This window comes from Patagioenas fasciata, chromosome 19 (assembly GCF_037038585.1).
Source record: "Patagioenas fasciata isolate bPatFas1 chromosome 19, bPatFas1.hap1, whole genome shotgun sequence".
In the NCBI taxonomy this organism is placed as follows: Eukaryota; Metazoa; Chordata; class Aves; order Columbiformes; family Columbidae; genus Patagioenas; species Patagioenas fasciata.
In genome coordinates this window covers 11,270,197-11,289,828 of record NC_092538.1, presented here as the reverse complement: position 1 = coordinate 11,289,828, position 19,632 = coordinate 11,270,197, and the positions used below count along the sequence as shown (strand labels likewise).

The 19,632-nt window shown below is 44.7% G+C and overlaps 1 protein-coding gene across 16 annotated transcripts in view; it reads left to right on the top strand.

The window, feature by feature from the left end:
• Positions 1 to 19,632, top strand: part of BCAS3 (BCAS3 microtubule associated cell migration factor) — a 285,403-nt gene that overhangs the window by 186,240 nt on the left and 79,531 nt on the right. Inside the window, exon 24 of one of the 16 annotated variants that reach the window (XM_071816959.1) lies at positions 15,830 to 16,309. The exons of the other annotated variants lie outside the window; for them this stretch is intronic. Coding sequence (XP_071673060.1) covers positions 15,830 to 15,921 — 92 coding nt within the window. The 3' untranslated portion in view covers positions 15,922 to 16,309. Of the gene's footprint in view, positions 1 to 15,829; positions 16,310 to 19,632 lie in introns of those variants that run through there. 16 annotated transcript variants of the gene reach the window in all.

Genomic DNA, 19,632 nt, shown 5'->3' with positions numbered 1-19,632 from the left:
TGCGTTAGTGTTGCGCCTTAGGCAAGATTGTTTACGGCTTCGCTGTTCGTGTTGTTGCGCTTGCTTTTATGTTCGCTTCTATGCCGTAGTTTTGCTCTGCCAATTTGGATATAATTGTATGAAACTTTGCTCCTGGTTTTATCCTGTGACTTGTTCTTCCCGGAGCCATCCTTTGCCATGCAGAAAGACGCTTGTATGAATAAAAGGTGTTGGACCAGCCTTGTTATTACTGGGTTTCCCATTAACAAAAATGGCATCTTTTTAATCTTGTTTCTTCACGTGTTGTAAACAAGGTCAAAACTAATTAGAAATCGGAGCCATGTTCATTCAAAAGGGTGAATTTGGTGTAGTTTTGTGTCTTCATTTGGGTGCATTATGTGATTTCAGTGAGGATGGAAGGAGCTGCCTATCCAAGCAGGTTTGGACTGTAGCAAGAATTAGAGGCCGTCTGCATCACTACAGCTCCTTTAGCATCAGGGAACGGAAAACACGGGACAGTTGCGCAGGTTATGTCGCTGCTTTAATTCTGTCTGTCTCCTTTATTTCCATGAAGCTCATGGGGAGGGAGGTTCCCAAGCGTTCGTACCCATCTTTGCCCTTTTCCTCTGAGATCTAAAGGCAATGGGGCCGGCAGGACAGACGGACACCGGGACGGCTGGCGCTGCTTCTGGGGCTCAGCAGGAGGATTTCAGCTGCCCCTTACTGCTGCTCTATCAGCGTGGGCAGGATGCAGATATAAACTAAATGTATTTTTAACCCCTGTGTCTGGGGATGGACAAGGTGCTGCACAGCCCATAGAGAGCACTGCCTTGCTTCAGGGTTGAAGAGTTTCCCTAAGACTCTGCGTGCAATGATTTCTGAATTGCCCCGTATAGCATGTGGTGCTTCAGCACACGAAGCGAACGCAAGCTGCGTGGTTATATAAATATAGATTCATCCTGGGCACAGCACCCATCGCCCGTGGTGCAGGGCGCCCAGGCGAAGGCCACGCTGAGACAGAAGAATCATGGAATGACCTGAGTTGCAAGGGCAGAAAGCTGAGACACTGGTTCGTGCTCTGTAATATCCCTTTGTATTTATGACCTCATGCTGGAGGGTATTAAATGTATAAAATATGTATGTTCAAATGATGTATTTGGATCTTAAGCTCGCTCCACCGTTAATGTGCTTTAAGAGTTTTCATGACAATGTGCTTAGGTGGGAGCAAACTGGGCTTGAGGACACACGTGGGGCAGCTGGATCTGGGGTGCGAGAGGACTCGGGTTCTCCAGACGGGTTTGGCATTGCCAGCGGTTCTGCCTCCAACTGGAGCTGAGCTGGGCCAGCCAGGTACAGGATACAGGTGTCAGTAGATATTTGACTGATGCTTCTGGCCGTGGCAGAGGAGCCGGTGTCCCCACCGGTGTCCCCAGCCGGCCCCGAGCGGGCACTGCTGCGTGTTCTTCAGACACCCCGCGACTCATCCTGCAGATATTTGTAGTCACATGCTGCCGAGTCTTTTAAGCAAATTTTGTTTAAGCAGCAGTGGGGTGAAAGCTATCAAAGCTCAGTTTTGTTCCTGGAAATCTCGGAATATTCGTCATAGGTTAGCGGGGACGAGGGCGGTCATGTGCGGCAGAGCCACACTGCTGGGCTCTTGTGCGCAGGGAGATGGAAATCGTCTCCTTTACGTTCATCACTGCGTCTTCCTTTATTTCCAAGTGCTGAGGTCTGGCAGCCTCAGAACTAACCAGATCGTTTCTAAAATGCAATATTTACCCCATATTGCTTATTACGTGTCTGCATCCTCAGTGACAGAGTTGATTCCACCGGTGCTGCTGCGCTTTAATGTTCCCTCTTAGGTTCGTGTTTGTTCCAGCAGAGTGGCCGCTAGCACAGACGACCTGAACATGTATCACCCGCAAACTGACAGCGCTGGAGCCACCAGTTTGTCATTATCCCTGCTAGTGTATCTGATTTAATTTTGCGACAGTGGATTAATTCTTAAAATTGCAGTGCTTTTTGCTCCTTAATGGTCAGTAAATGATTCGGGGCGGGGGGGGGGCCGGTTGGGGAGTGGAATTCATCAGTTTTGTAGTCATTTTAATTCTTCTAGTTTTAAGTTGTTCTATAAATATGTCTTTATGGATGTAGTTTTACTAGCTTAAAAACATCTAATTGGAAACAGTTGCTTAAATCTCTTTGGATCAAGAAGGCAGTAATAAGCACAGGGAGTATCTTATCCCTCCAATCCAGAAACGCTTAGTGACTGGGATACTGGGTGCATGTGTAATCAGCTTCTTGTTTCATCTCAAAACCTCGGCTCTTTTGGTGTGATTTAGTGCTCCACCAGCCGCGTGGGCTTTTCTTGTCTCTGAGATTATCAACTAGTGAAACGAAATATAAACCACAATGGCATAACGCACGCAAATATTCTTTAAACTATTTAGTTCATTTATGCCATCTCATGTGTGTAACGTGTTCTGGAGCGGCCCTGGGCTTGTGAGGAGAAAAGCATTAGATTTCCTTCTTGTAAATGAACGTTTTGTTGCACATTATGTAATGTTATTCTTATGACTTAACGTTTGCATCAGGCAGGACCGATCCGTGCTGGTTTGTGAGGGTCCCAGCAGCTCTGAGATGCGATCAGCCCGTGCATTCGCCTTTCGGCACTGCTTGTGATTCCAGAACCACTGAGCTCCAAGGGATGAAAACTGGGATATGTGTACCTTTGCTTTCCGAAATAGCTCAATTCTGTGGGTTCGGGTTTGGCCAGGAGGTTGTTTTTGTGATTTGGGCTTGGTTCTTTGTCTACTCTTTGTTTCATGTCAGAAATTTAGGTCTTTTCTAGTTTATAACGCATGGGATCTACGCTCATTACATCTCATAGTGAGATACTTTGATTATCTGGAACATTCTAGGTTATGTTAGTAATATATTTACACAAAAGCTATTGATGACCGCTCTGTTGGCCCTTTTTTAAAGGCTTGTGTCCCTCTGGCTTTGAAATGTGGTCCCGTTTTCCCAAGGGATCCTCAGGAAGTGCTCTACCAAACCTCCAAGGTCTATAAATGATACCCGGCTCATTTCTGAGCTGGGTAGCCAGGCAAAGACGGGGTGCAAACCCACAAACCTGTTTCAGAAACCAGGTGTACCTACGTGATCTGCAGCGCTCATTCTTTAAACAGCTCTGTTCACGTTGTCAGGTATCACATCTCATTAGGAGCCATCGTTAATGGAGGTGGCCATTTCACAAATTAAACCGTGCCCTATGCTTCAACAGGCAAACTGTAACGTGGACTTCATGGGAAAACTACAGCGCTCAGAAAGTTTTGCCATTTTCCTTTCTTACTCATTTTTCTTTCTAAACGTTAAATAATTTCTTGTGGCTTTATTAAGGGGAAGCAATAGAAGGTGCGGTGGCATCGCGCCGGGGCCAGGGCCGGCGGGACAGGCACCAAGGGGCACACGCTCGTCCGGCTGCAGCATCTTCCTCTTTGTTCAGGGCTTAAAAGGCAGCGAGAGTTCAACCGCTGAAATCCCCTTTCCGAGTCTTTTTGATAAGCAAGTAGCACTTCACACAAGCCCATTGTTCAAAACCACTTGCTCTTTGGTGGTTTCAGAAATGCGTAAGCGTATTCTGTCCCTCTAAAAGCCGTCGGTTACGAAAAATAATCAGCCGTCCTTTTTTCTCTCTTGTACATTTGTGTCATTCTGTGAATCAGAAGCGTTTGATGTGCTGAGGGTAATGTGCTCTGCTTTCGGGATTCCTGAGTTCCGCTGAGACCCTGGGGCACAGTCGGTTCGGGGGACCCGAGGTGACCTGTGAGCGGGGGCTGCTGGTCCTGCTGCTGCAGAGCAAGAGCATCGGAAAGAGAGATTGAAATGTGGCGTCCAGATACAACGTGATAACATTTTAATCCAAAGAGAAGAGCGGTGTTTTTATACTCGTTGACCTCTTGAAAACGCAGTCAGACATTAATTATTTCTCATAGCTGTCTGCCGAGAGGAGGGGGGGTGGTTTGCTGGGTTGTAAATGAAAAATCTGACCCAGGAAAGCAAATAAAATAAGGTGACTTTGCAGAACTCAAAGCAAGCGGGATGAGAGCCCAAGAGTCCTCTACAGCATTGGCTTTGAATGCTGAGCTCTCCCTGCAGAAAAAGGGATCTATTTTTTTGCAGGTTGTGAACCGGCCTTTCTGTTCTGGACTTGACAGAAAGCATTAGTTTTTCTCCTAAATCCCAGTGATTGACTCTCTATAAACACGCTGACAATCTCAGAAATAACACTGAGAGATCTGCTCGCTGTGTGCGTGTCCAGCACAAAGGCGTTCGCGTTGCGTTTGAGCAGCCGGGCCGCTGTCTTGGAATGAAGAATCTTTGCGGTCCTTGTCTCGTAGTGGGGTTAATTTTTAAAATGTTGGGTATTTTCGGCTCTCCTGGCGGTGAAGCGTGGGTCCCCTCCCTCCTCCAGATGGGAAGGAGCAACTGGCTGGTTCTGCGCTGTGTAATTTTCACTTATTTTAAATGCTTTTGAGGCTGGGGAGGGGGCTCTGCCGCTTTTCCTGTGCTTCCAGCCAGATGTTTTTCCACCGGACTGTCTGTTTCTGCTATAGGTGCGCGTCTTCCGAACAAATTCCATTGCAAGTGTCGTAAAGTTAGTTGCCTTTTCAGTTATGTTAAAGATTCCTTCTTTTCCTAGCACAGTGGGTTAGAAACGTGTTAAAGCTCGTGGTAAAGTAATTTATGAAGGGCAGATGGAGTTCAAAAGGTTCGAATATACACGTTCAGTGCCAGCATCATTTGGATCTTCACACCTCCGTGTCCCAATAGAGAAACTGGATACTGAGTTTTTACAGGTTTTACAGTAAAAACTGAGCCCTCCAGAACTTTTAGTAACTAATGGATTTTGCAGAAGTGATTTGCCTACCCTGGATGTCCATTAGCTGGTTCGCTTTTATGTCTTTGCTGGAAACCTAAATGGCTTTGACTTGCAGTTTTTTCACGAGTTTTATGTTTGTGAGAGATGTCTTTTGTGCTGCAGTAGCCAGTAGGGATAAAATAACGTACTCACAGATCGTAGGAGCGTTTAATCATGGTACGGCCCATCTAGAATTGGAAGTGTGTGCTGTCGGAGTTTCCATGTGCGGCACAGCAATCCCGAGCTGACTCCGCGCCGCTTTAATCTCCTGACTCGTGAATTCATTCTTGTTCCATGTGGCTTTGGTGGTGTTAAAGTTTAATCCTCGGCAGTTACATTGTATTAAGTCTTTATTTCTCTCCTTTCTTTGCATGTCCTACTTTATTACTGGCAAAGGATTTTGAAATTTCCGGAAAGTCGGTGTTTTCTAGTATGGGGATGATTGATAAAATACCTTTCTACCAAGGGGGTAGTTTAACCAAGTTTCATCTCATCTTTGAGCTGCTGGATAAGTAGCAAAATGAATCCCCTGTAATCTACTCTTCCTATTGGGGTGCACGTCTTTGGGCGACCCTCAAAAATATCTTGGTGATTTAAAATAGTTCTTCATCCAGTTCTGTTCATCGTGTGTCACTCATGGTGGTTTTACCTCTGTCACATCGCTAATGAGAATGACTTTCGTGCACTAATATTAAGAGCAACGTGTGCCATTTTCTGTATTGCAGAATGGCGCAGAATAAGAGTAAAACCCGATTAAACCTGAAGATTTTGGTTGCCGTTCCTCCCTGGTTTCGGGTGTATGTGACAATTTTGGAAAATGGAAAAGCGATGGGGAAGGAGCTGGTGCGGCTCATTTTGGGGTGGAAAATCTGATCTTTGCGAGACCATTTCTCTTGGGTACAAGTCTGAGGGCTGATTTTTATTGGGAGATTGGCGTGAAATCCATAGCACTTAACAGGATAAAGGCCTTTGTCTCCAAAATGTACCTTTTTTTTGAACTATAAAGGCAGTGGAACAATAAATGGTCTTAGGTATATAACATTAAGATGCAGCCCTGTAATCCTTTCTCGAGTAAAAATATGTTATAGATCCACTTTATTGATTCATAGCTTTTTTCCATGTGTTTTAGGAGATTCACTTAAAAAAAAGGGAAACCTTCCACATTTAACTAATGATTAAAGAATTAATAATTATAATAATTGGGCAGAATGGCGTCTTCTTCTGGTTCCTCCGTAGGCAGCGTTCAATTTCTGGTGAAGCATGGGAGACGGTATAAAAGGGAATAGATGTGTTCAGTTGTTACAGGCAATGGGACAGAAGAAACAAAATCAAGAGGAGGAGTTGAAAGGAATGAAAATACAGGATTTATTCAGTAAGTAAATTAGAAATTACATGAGATAAATAGATGAAAACAAGAGCAGATCCCTGACTAAAGCAAGTTGTGCTGGCACCACTGACTCCAAATCAATTTACACGAGCTCAGGGTCTGGACAGACTGGCTGAGCTGAGACCAGAGACTAATTTTTTAATCTGGACTTCCTTGCTTTGTATGCTTAAATTTGACATTTTCTAACATCCTGAATTAATACGCAACAAACCCAGAGTTGACACAGGTACTCACAGGAGAGAAACGTCCGTCTGGTGCTCAGTGATCTTTGATGTCAGCGGATCGCAGCTGTTAGTTTATCAGTCATAATGAACATTTATATGGCTACTTTTATCTCGGATGGAGTAGATATTCTGGCTGATGAGTATTGACATGATTGAAGTGAGATTACATAGATTTTAATCAGTTGAGGTTCTGGCTCGCTATACGCAGTTGTAATTTGCTTTGTTCCACCTTAACGCATTAGATTTCTTACAACAATATTAAGGATTTAGGGGAACCATATGTATTTGGAGAATATTTGAATGCTTTGATACGTGTCTATCCAAGCTGCCCAGCACAGGCAGTGCATTTTCTGCTTTCCAAGAAGAACCGTGGCCTCTGACATTTTCAAGTCGGTTTTACCCCTCGGGATAAAATCACTTGCATTAAGCTCTGGGGAAGGCGGCACCTTCGGAACAACTTTGTGCCTGGGTTCTTGAGCTCCCTTACCAGCACACAGAAAGAACTCAGCATTTTCTCTTCCTTAAATGACCCGTTTTGATGGTCAGTTTGTTGGCCCAACGCCGAAATGCTTCCATTCGGATGTAAATTCGGAGCAAAGGAGGTGCGGGGTGCGTTTTGAGCCGGCGGCGCTCTGCTCTGGCTCTGGTGCATTAAACCACACCAGCATCGCCGGCATGGGAGCGAGGGGCAGCGGTTCGGGAATTGCTCCCAGCTGGAGTAGCAATGATTTCCAAGCAAGCTGGGTGGCTCTCCAGCCGCTCTTCTCCGTCGAAATGAGCTCAAATCCATAGAAATTGTTGCTTTGACAAATAAGCTAATGAGCCACTCAAGTTGCTTTATGTATTGAATGTCGTCGCTTGACAGTTATTATTATTTTCTAATTATATTAAGTTATAAATTATTAACAAGTGTTTAATTTCAGTCCAAACAGATCCAACCAGAGGGATTTGTACGGTTATGAATTGCAGCAAAACACAAAATTGTTGAGCTTTTAGTATACGCAAACTTGGAGACCCCGCTTATTTCTCCCTCTTTCAACAGCCAGTCATGAAACTTTGCCGACCTTTTCACCTTTAAACTTGGTTTGAACTTGGAAAAGAAGACTTGTGAATTGTGGAGAGGGAAAAAAAGAGGGGAAAAGGGTGGGGGCTGGTGGGGAGAAGGTCTGATTATATGTTACCGTAACAGTAATACTAGCAAAATAATCCTCCTCTTGTGCATGAGTGTCTGCTACTGCAGGCTGCGGGGTAATAAGCTCACATGACGTGCCTGCAGGCTAATGCTGCCCTATGCTTTTTTGCTTTTGCCTTCTTTTTTTTCTTCCTGTACATATTTAAACAAAGGCTGATTATCCAAACAAGAATTTGGACTGCATCAGCTGGACCGGTTAAATTATAGTTAGTAAAACTTGGCGCCTTCGGAGCTTGGAATGTTACAATTACAGCTGGATCCTCGTTTGTTAGGCAGCCTTACAAAATAATAAAAGTGGAGATTTTTATCTTTATAGGACATAGCTTAACTCTTTGAATACGGAGAACTAAGTGCCAAATATTACAGTTACTGCTTAGACGTCCTATTTGGGGCCAATAAACGCAATTAAACAGTTGTCTGTGTGCTCTGGGCTGGATGCTGGGGCGCGCGGACATTCCTTGTCCCACAGGATTCCTCTGACATAAGGAACAAGAACACAACAAGCAGTTTGTTGCTTGATCTCCCTCGTCTTGCTGTGGTCTTTTCCACAGTATTCCTGCGTCTTTATTTGAATTCCTCATCTTTTTGTATTTCCTGTTGCTACGAAGACTTGTGTCCGTGTAGGATCTATATGGGCCCTGGAGCTGGGCTGGTTTCCAACTCTCAGGTGAGCAGGTAAACTGGCCAGTTCTGTTTTCAAATCATTAGCAAACTGTTCATTAAGCCCCCTGGGCCATCCCCGTGGGGCTGCTCTGGGTCGGTGGCCGGGGATGGACGGGCAGAAGTCGCATTTCATGTTCCCAGACCTCTGTTGGCCATTGACCATTCCAGCCTTGTTTTCTTGGTGACTTGTTTTACCCTCTCTCATCCTACAGAGAAGGAATGGCTTTGATTAGTCACTTGCAAAGCCACTCTTTGGCTTTCTGGTTGTGTAATATACAGCTCTGGTTGCCAATCAGAAAAATTAAAGGTCTTTTCTTAAAATTAAGCAGAGAGTCCTTATCATGGACCTCGAACAAATCAATGCCTTTGCATTAGTTCACATGGAGCAGGGCCAGTTTGCAGCTCTCCCCGATCTGCCCTGGGGTTCTTTTTGTTCTCAGGTTTATCTCAGCTGCTTTTTTAAGAAAGTGTTTATTGTTTGCATTTTCTGAAAACCTCCTTGAGTAATAATGATCGAAACCTAAGCAATCACGACTATCCGGAATATTTGCAAGAGCCCACCAGCTAGAGAATGTTGACCAGGCTATCCCAGGAGTTTATCTTTTGCCCACTACAAAAGCCAGCGTTCAGTAAAGCGTGAAAAATGTGTTCCCTTGATTGTGACAGTTTTACCGTGCTTCAGTGTGCTTTTTGTCTCAGTAATGGCAGATAGGATGGATAATAAGTAATTGCTGCAATCGAGATACCGTGGGAGTTCTGAGAGCAAAGAGCAGGTATTTCTGAATGGAAGGACGTTGGTTTTCTTCCATTGAAAACTGGGAGGTTAAAGATTTTTCATCAAGATAAACTTGTGGATTCGTAAGGTGCAGCTTGGTCTGGGAGAAATGATACCAACTGGAAATAAGAGAGACCCAAGGAGAAATTGTGAGTTAATGTTTACTTTTTTATCACTACTTTAATTGAATGACTTTACGACGTGACCTTTTGAATTGTAGCTATTTTTAAAAGGAATATTTGTGTGCTGCAGGCCCCCGGGGAGCCGCGGTGGGTGCAGCACCTATGGGTCCTGCCCTCCCAGCACCCGGAGCTCAGCACGGAACCTTACACGAGGGAATTACAGCCAAGTTTTCCATGGTTGGGGCTCAGGGGAGAACTCTCTTGGTACCAGGACATCGGGTGGAGACGCTTTCCATAAAACTCTTGAGTCTTGTTGGGGACCGTTGAGCCCACAGGAGGTGACACTGCAGGAGGAACCAAACCTGCATTCTGAGGGCAAATGTTCAGATTTTGTCTCCTTTGGAGGTTTCTGCCCCTTGTGTGGAGAGGATCAAGGGTTTCTTCTCCCAGCTGTGGGAAGGAGTCTGGTTCTTGCTCTGGGTTCCCCCAGTCAAGCTTTTGGCTTCGTTCTTACCTGTGCCATTGAGAAGCAGGGATGCCCCGATTAGTCTTTTGCATGAAATATTTAATTTCAAGCAGCAGCATTTGGTTTCTGGCCAGAAGAAATCCTTTATTTCTTACATCTGCTGTCCTTGCTTTCTTTTTTCCAGTATTGAATAGACTCAGCTTATGCCGTAGTGAGATGATTGAAGTTGTGCTTTGTTGATTTAAGGGACCCAGTTTTACAACCGAGATACAAATGTCTGTAGTACCTGGAATACTCATCAAGAAAATACCGGTAGGAAAATAGAAGATAAAGGTTAGCTGATCCATCTGGGTATTGCAGACGAGATGGGCACCTGGGTGTTGACAGAGGGAACCTAAAACCTTAGAACCTGTCTGCAGACAGCCCGAGTCTGTTTTCGGCTGCCAAGAAGAAGTCAACAGGAATGGTCGGTGGATAAATGAGAGCAAGCCTTGCTTTCCAAATATTTTCTGAAACACTAATTAAGAAGCAGTCTTGGATAGGGCTTCAGGTAGCCAATATTGTATTCCAGAATTATTCCTCGTCTTAATTTTTCTCATCTGTAGTCTTATCTAATTAATCCACTTCTCTCATGCTCTGTTTGGTAGATTTATTCCTGATGAGCAGGGGAGTGAAGGAGGGCCAGAGGTGCCATTGCAGGGCTCTTTCTGAGCCACAGTCCTTACCCTCTTTTCTTTTTCGTTCTTGCAACGTGGATTTATTGTAAATTATTATGCACTTTAACCTTAAAACAGTTCGGATTGAATCACAGAGAAGGCAAAGAAGAAAGTTCATGGTCACAGAATCACAGAATGTCAGGGGTTGGAAGAGACCTGGAAGGCTCATCCAGTCCAACCCCCTGCTGGAGCAGGAGCCCTAGATGAGGTTACACAGGAAGGTGTCCAGGTAGGTCTTGAATGCCTCCAGAGTAGGAGACTCATGGTGTGCGAGTCAAAGCGAGAACAGGTCCTCAGTCAGGTTTCATCAGGCGCATAGAGCTGTGCTTGGGAAAGAAAAGGGTATTTTCATAGAGCGTGGGAATAGAACAGAAAGAATAGATTTTGAACTATTTTATCGCTGGGGCTGTTGCTACCGGCGACACTCTCGACGCTCCACTTGCTTTATAACAAGCAGAATTATGTTCAATGTGTTTAATTTTAATATTATGTATAAAATTATTTCCTGGAGTGTACAAGAGCCACTTAAAGAGTTGCGTTTTCATCTGTGATTTGATTTCTCGGGGATGGTTGGGGCACACACAAATAGCTGTAGCCTCGTGAAGGTGACGGGGTGCTGATGGTTTGGGTTTTGTTTAAATCTGATCTCTCAGTACAGGCGTGGTCTTGGGTGAATGAAACCGCAGCCAAGTCTGTTGGTTCTTGTGGGTTGATTGTTGTCTTAGGCTTAATTAAAGTAGCTTTCGCTTAAAAAGAATGGGAAAAATGCAATTTAAATGTAGATATCTATGATAACTCTGTAATACGTTTTTTTCTCTCGTGAGTTGTGTTTGGAGTGGATTTACATAGATGGCCGTAGCCGAAAATAATGAGGAAATTCTATTTATGCCACAAGTTGAGAATTCCCATCACTGGCAAATCTTAATTTACTTCTTCATCTGATTTCTGATGGGAAAACATCTAATTGCTTTTGTACTGGAAATAAAGTTGATTGAACTCTGAATTTTTCCAGTGGCTCGAAAGGTTATTTCCCAAGCAGTGCTCTACAAACCGCTGCGGGGGGGTTCGGTCTGTCTTCTTTCAGCAGATAAATGTTGACCCTTAATATACGTTGGGAAATATAGACTCTCATTACTAATTTGCGTTTGGCTATATCGATAGGTAGAACATCTGAGTTCCCAGCCACGATGAGGCACTGAGAGCAAACCCAGCACGGAAAGGCCAAAAATCGGGGAAATTCGGTGTAACCCGTATTTAGATCAGATTTTAACCAAAAGTAGCTGGATTCTAAGTTCATTTAAAGAACTAATATTCCGGATCCGCATGTTTTTACAGCGAGGGGATGTTGTAAAGGAGTTGTTTATAAGGGAGTTTATCTTAGGCTCGAGCTGTTTGCCGGCCTAACCTCAGGAACGGTCTGAAAAAGCCTTACAGTGGTGGTAGCTTAAGGAAGGGGACCAGGGTGGGGGAGAAAACCTAATAAAAATAGCTGAGATCATTCAACAGTTATCAAGAAACAGATACTGCAGTTTTATAACAGAGAGCACTAAAAGTATATGCACTCTTAAAAGGCAATTAAAATGTATACTCCAAAACTATAAAACATTTTCTTTTCATCTGGAACATTGAGGGCAGATTACAACACATTAATAACGTTTTGTTTAGAGTTCAGTTTCTGATGGCTTCCAAATGCAGTCTGTGTAGATTAACCAGAAGGAGTCCAGTTCTCTTTTAAGAGAGCTTGTAAAGGAAAGCAATGTGGTAAGATTGTTATGAAAAGCTAGTGTATTTAGGAAATAGCACTTAGCAGGGTCTCTCTGAATGGCTGCCAGGTCAGGAAGCTGAAGTGCAAGGCTTGGCCCCGGTTCAGGCCCCCCAGTCCCGGCTCCTTGACCACACAGTACGTCAGGAACATGTCGGCCCGGAGCTCCACCACGCCTTTTTCACATAACCCGGGGCTCCGGGGGAGGGAGGCACGCGGGGGCCGAGGGAACAGGCTGCTTTTTAAAATAGAAATGGAGAAATGTACAAAAAAAGCCTGGGAATGGAGCGGCGGCCGGGTCCCGGTGGCCGTGTGGGCTCTGGCTGGCGGCGCAGGGAGGGGAGGGCTCGCCCGCCTCCCGAAGTCTCATCCTCTTGCCTTCCTGCGGGCCTCGCATGAGCTGAGCCTCTCCGAAAAGGAGCTGAGGAGCACAGGGGTGTTGTCCCAGCGAGATCCGTGTTAAATCCAGATTGGGGCTGGGTGGCACGGCCGGGCTGTGGGCTGCAACGGGGGTGTCGTCTGCAGGGCCTGTGTCACCGCAGGCCGGGTGCCAGTCGGCCCTGTTCTGCTCCAACCTGCCTGGTCTCTGAGGGATTTGGGGCTGGCAGGACGTGGGAGCGGAGCCCAGGACTGGGGAAGCCGTGGAGACCCGGTGGCTGTGGAGGGACCGGTCGGGTACCCGAGCTTTGCTCCCACCCTTGACTTTGCTCCTGCTTTAGTTTTTCCACCGAAAACATTTTTGTTTTCCTCAACCATATGAATTCTTATTCGCATCACGAAGTATTTCTTCCATGTTATAATCTTGCTGCTTTTTTAATGACGGCAATGAGGGAAAACGGCGTATTTAATCAATCCTAGTAATGCGCACCAGGTTTCTGTAAGTGTTACCAGTGTGGGAGCTTCGTGGGCCATCTCCAGTGAAGCTTCAAACCGTGTGTTGCTGGACAGGCTCTGTCCCCTTCCCTCTCCATGTCCCCTGAGCCAGTTCCATTTTGATTTGGGCTGGCGGATCGAAATTCAGAGAAGTAGGGACACCTCATTCAGCCCAGCGATACTGTTTACATGCTTAGGTTAACCAGGTGCTTCAGGTGAACTTTGGTACAGACCGAGTTTAGTTCATAACTCTGAGACTGCCGGTGACTTTCTCATTGCTGTTTTATAGCAGGGGAAGGTTAAATGAGACGCAGCGCTGCCCTCGCACACCCCGTAGTTCACGGTATCTCTGTCCACATTTCCTCCTCCCCACCTTGTGCGCAGCTCTGTGGAACCAGGCGTTGGGTGCAATATTATGGCAGAGGAGCTTTTCCTTTTCTGAAATGCTCCAGCAGTGTATTTTGTATTAAATGCAAAAGGAAAATTGTTCTCCAGTCCCTCCTTCAAGACAGAGCTGTTCTTTGGCTGTGCTTTATTTGATTGTGCAAGGAGATGCTGATCCTTTGTCCAGGCTGTAGTCGTAGCTATCGAATGGCTCTCTCACCCTTAGAAATGGGTCCCCTGGTTAGAAAAATCTGCTTTTCACAGCCTTTAAGTTCATTTCGAAACTATTTTCACAGAGAGATGAGGGGGGATATAAAATGCATGGTTACGTTTAACACTTGGTACACTAATACCTCCTGCCTTTCTTGGAAAGAGCGGTGTGTGTTAGTAACATGTTGTACATTAGCAGCTCGGATGTTTGATGGGAAAAATCTAATAAATTGCCATTACTCAGAACTGAGTAATTATACACAAAATAAAATGTGTGCATGTGTGGATGTGAGAGAGGAACTCTAACTTGTTGTTGGTTTCAGACAGTGACTCATTAAGCCACCCTAATGCCTCGGATATGTGGCAGGAGACTCTGAATGTTAACACTTACATTCTCATTTCCATACATGAGGATTTGAACACATAATTCCCTGAGATGAGACTATACCTCTTGATTTTTATTTCTAAATCTATGCTAAACTGGCAGATGTTAGGGAATAGCTTTTAGCATTTTTCATTTAGATTCTGATTAAAAGATAAGTTTGCGGGGGTTTTTTTCTCCTTAAAACCAGCAAAACTAATTATTCATGTGCGCAAAAATCATCATCCCTGACTAACAGACGTCTCAATTTAGGGTCAGCCGCAGATAACATGAGGTCTGTAACAACTGTTGGATCGCTCAAAATGCTTCTGAGTCGCAGGATGGTGTTTCTGGTTTTGATTATCCGAGGGAATAAAGGAGAAAGTTGAGGGAGCCGCTCCGGCCATTGCTCCGCAGTGGCCGTGGACACACGGGCTGCGGGACGGGGCTTTGCTCCTCCGCTTCCCATTCATTGGGCTTCAGCTCCCGAAAGATCATTCCCAGGGACCTGAAAAGCTGAGAAACACGAACGAGGTGAGAGAAGGAGTAAAAACCAAGGTTTTTTAAGCTGTTCCAGGGTGCCTGAATTCCTTCAGCTGCCCGCGCACTCCAGGGCCTGTTACTGGAATAACAGTTTTCCCGTATTTATTATTCATATCCTGTGCAGTTATTGGTTATTTGTCATCACACCTTCATTACTGTCAGGAAAGTTGTTCTCTGCTGGCAGGATGAAAACAGATTCGGTTTCTCCGCAGTATTTCTGTTTTGCCTCCCGATGTTGAGCAACACTTGAAATTGTGACCCTTCGGGCAGTTTTAGCCACGCAGAACCAGGCTGGGATCACTGAGAGTTGCCTAAAATCCAAAAAAAGAGTATCTGGTTTCATTAGCTGAGAGATCATAATCCAATTATTTTATTTTTAATTTCTCTTTCCTGAGTTCTTTAACAGATGCTGCTTTTTGGCCCTTTGACAGAAGCCCTTTAGCCTTCCTTATGAAAATAGCAGATTGCTGCCTTCCGTGTGGGTATTTGTTGAGTTATACAGTTAACCTGAGAAGGCAGGGAAAAAAGGCATTATTACATTGCTACAAGCTGCCAGCTCCTCGCTAATATTTTAAAGGTGTGGGTGCGTGTGTCGCTCTTGTGTAACATCAGTTCCCTGTGATTTTGCAAACAGAACCCTGTGAACCCTGAGTATCCCAACTGCGGTGTGAAGGCAAAACCAAAATTACTCATTGAAGGTCATCTGTTTTTACTGACACACCAAAGGTCCAGGAGAAGGAGTGAGCAAGCATCGTATTTCTCAAATACAAAATTTTACAGTGGGAACGTGTTATAAAACATTCTGCCAGTGTTGTTTCCCTTGGGATTTAGAGTGAGAGACATGAAGGCTGACAACTCTCTTCCTGTTGTAGGTCAGAGCTTCAAGGAACTCTGTAATCTTCCCACCAGCTTTACTCTCTCCTGGAACTCACGGTTAAAATTAGATGCTGGCTGAACTTTAGCAGTTCAATTTGAAAGCTTTCAGAGGCAAAAGTACAACAACTGCAGCGGCGAGCTTTCTCACAGTGCCATTTTGAGAAGCCACTTTGTACAGAGTTAACATGGTTTCGCTAACCGATGGCTCTCTCGCGTAGATGTTACCATAAATCATGATTAACAGGAGAGGCAACTGGGCATCATGGAAATAATCTCTGTGTGTACTTTGTCTTGCAGCGAGGTATCTTTCTTTAGGATATTACATTACCTTTTGATTTGATTTCTCTTTTCGTACTCTTTCACCTCTTGCCCCAGCGTTTGTCAGTGACACAAGTACGGGAGCGCTTTGCTGCCCCAGCACAATGCAAGAGATCAGACAAACGCGGGGACGAGAAGCGGAGGAATGAGGCTGAACCGAGAATTAGGCTGAGCTTCCAGCAGCACGGCAAAGCCCGGAGGAACAAGACTGAACCGAGAATTAGGCTGAGCTTCCAGCAGCACAGCAAAGCCCAGAGGAACGAGGCTGAACCGAGAATTAGGCTGAGCTTCCAGCAGCACAGCAAAGCCCAGCTTTGCGGTGCAGAAGGACGAAATGTTCTGCTTAGTTTCTGCTGCAGGATGCTGAACCCTTCCCGCTCCCGACTCAACCCGCCTTGATTACCCCTTTTATTCGGCACTCCAAACAGCTTGTAAATTGTTTTATCATTCCTTCCCGGGTTGCGTGGAGGGTATTGTAGCCTTTGCTTTGCTTTGTCCACATCTGTTTTCCAACCTCATTACTTTCATGTTATTAGGTTCATTTTAAATGCCGTGTTTATTTCCATCCCACGAGTTTGGTTTTGAGCTTTTGAAATAGCGCAGTGAATCCATCAAACGGGGATTTATTTTAGAAAAATCGCCGTTTATCGATTCTCCCTGCATATCAATTATTGGGAGCGCTGGCTTTGTCAGGAGCCCAATATCACCATCGGCGCTGAGGACTCTTCAGAGACTCTGTGCTGGGAATACTGTTGGTAATTTCAATTACTTGTAATAATAATAATACAAATACTTCCTGTAATTCAGAAGGAAGCTCTCCTGAGAAGAGCTTTTGTCTCGCTACTTGTTTGCACAGTACCCAGTACAACGTTGCTCTAATCCTGATTGAGGCTGACAGCTTTTCCTTCATACAAATATTAACCTGAGCCTATGGCCAATGTAGCAACTACTTGAGGCCACTGCTGCTCCTGAAACGTGGGTGACTATCGCTTCACAGGCTAATAATTACTCCTATCACGCTCTTACCTTATGTTTTTGGCAGGTCTGCGTGTTATTTTTGCCCCCTGCAGTTGCCCTTTCCAGTCTCATAGTGGGGTGTTGGCGAGCTGGCTGTGTTATGTTCTACATAGATAAAATACCTACATTATTTGCTTGAACTGGGGCCTTCTCTGCTATGGGAATGGGAAGGAGTGACCACAAATCCCACACAGCGACACGAGGTGGGGTTAGCAGAGTTCTCATGTATTTAATCCAGCTTGGAAGTTATAAGGATACTAAACCACACCATACGCGTTTATCATTAATTTCTCCTTTTTGTCATCGCAACTATAGGCGCTCCTTAGATACGAGAACGTGATTTATACGCAGTTAATCACCCTCAGAAACGCAAATCGCTTTCGGTGCAAAATCTGTGGAAGAGTTGCCCAATGTCTGTCTGGTGGGGATGGGACGGACAAAATACGGGAGGGACGGACGAAATAAGGCAGGAAACGTTGTCTCACCGCAGCGGTGGCTTCACCGCCGGCCTTGGGGCTTTGGGAGAACCAAACGGGCTGAATTCCTTTGGAGCTGGGGAATGGTTCCTTACCCCAAAGGTGATTTTTGGTTCTGTGGATCAGTGCATAAATCACTGGAGATTTATAGCTGTTTCTGTCTCAAATGTCCATCCCAAAGGCATTCTGAAGGGATTAGCACTAAACTTTATTCTCCATCGTCACGTCTGACATAGAGGTTGGTGAGACCAGTACAAAGTGGTATAAAATTGTATTTTATTAAAACTTGCTCAGTATTCTCCTTATTGTCTTCAGGTGCTTTTTTAATCCAAGATGAAGTCGCTGGGTGTTTTAGCTTAGAAACATTTGCTATCCATTAGTATACAGTAACCTATATTTGAAGTGCAGGAGAAGCCTTTGGCAACTGTAAGCAATTGCTGGTTATTAATGCCAAGCTGTAAAAATGAAAATAGGAAGTCACTCCATAGGCTCCGAGTGTTAGTGTTGTTTACATTCCTAATTTGATTCACATATTAACCACAATTAACGTGCCAGCTAGATTTCAAGCATATGTTTCTTCCATCACAGAATGGGGTTTTTTCTCTTATGCTTTACTCCAGATTATTCATAGCTGGAAAAGTTTTTTAGCAAATTCAGACAGGGGGAAAGAATTGTGGTTTGCATGGTCTTAGAGAATACGTTGATTTGGATGGGGTGGAGTGGCCTTTGCTGGGTACGTTAGTGCTTCGTGGGCTTCTCTAAATCCACACGTGAAGTGCTGGTTGGGGCTGAATTTCCTTCTGCGTGAAGCGTTTGCCCTTTTTCCTCTCTGCATTCCCAGACGGAGATGGTGTTCTTGCTCACAACTGGAATAAGCAGAATAGTTCCCTGTGAGTCACATCCAGCACTTAATCCTGCTCTTTCCCTATTGCCGATAATCCCTCGTTTCTCACCCACCCCCTCGGTCTGAACTTCTCATCCCCCCATTTTCTTACGTAGCCCTGTGGGCTATGGAGGGATTAATTGTGCCAATAAACACAACTTTATTTTATAGTTTTATAGCATGATTAGCTATCAAATACTCTGTACTAAAATAACATTTGCTGGCTTGCTTCAAGACAAAGTTTTGTTAGGCACAGTGGGCCTTGGCTCCCCAGAGGAGTTCAACTAACTAAATATAATATTAGTTAACATATTTTACTGATGTTAACAAAATACTTCTGTGCTACAGAAGCGATCCTGAGTCACCGTATTCAGTTCAGAGTAGTGGTTGTTTTCCTTTGCATGTAGTTTGTAAACTAGTAGGAGAACTCGGGTGGTTCGTTCTGTTCCTCATATTTCTTTAATGGTGATAGATAGACATCTTTTATTGGGAGTTCCAGTTAGTGTTACAGACAGAGCTTGATTCTGTCATCGTGCTATTAATTGAGACATTACAGGAAGCTGTTGTTCACATGAGATTTTTAGAGCTAACATTTAGGAACAGCATTTTGTCCCTTTTGTGTCATTTTTCCACTTATCTCATTCCTTGGTGGGGTTCTTCTAGATCTATTTCTGATACAATTACCTCACTCCATCCCAAATTCACGGACCTGTTTAAAATAACCAGGAAGTTTATGGTGGGCTGTGATTGTTATTTTTGTTAAGACGTTGACCTGAGGTGTCAGCTCAGACAGGCCCTGATGTTTTTGGGAGGATGGATTCCGAACACTGGAGCAATCAATAATTCTGATTGCCAAGTTGCGTTAGACTACAGAATAATCTTCTAAGTGGTGGCAACCTCACCTCGTATGGTATTTAAGGTGAGGCAAGTGGTTTGTAGGGAGCGACACTGCATTTGTGAAAGGGCCTAACGGGCCTTTTTGGTTTCTGGATCCGGTTGGAGTTGACGTGTAAACCACATGGAGGAAGGAGGAACCGAAAACCAAGTGAAGAGTTACCAAGAAGCATTCCTATGGAATATGAGCTGGAACTCGAGGCTCTTTGTGACATCCTGTGAGGAGCGGGCAGGACCGATGGGGCCGGTCACTGCTGAGTGTGCCTGGAAGATTCTTGCGTGTTAAGGGCTCTGAAAGCACAACCATCCCAAATCTTTTAAGTGACCGGATTGTTATAAAAACCATGACTCAGTGGCGCCTTTCCTTCTGTCCTCACAGTGTCGACCGCCCTTCATGCGACGTTAGAAGCTCATATGTTTTGATCTACTATAATCCAAATGTATTTAGTCTGTATTTTATTCCACTTTGTAAACACGTTTTTTCCATAGCTGCAAATGTCTCCACAATTATTTGTTTCAATTTGTAAATTGAACAAAAGGCTTTAATAAACAACGTCCTCGGGCAGCCTCTCCTCTCCTTCTTGTGAAGA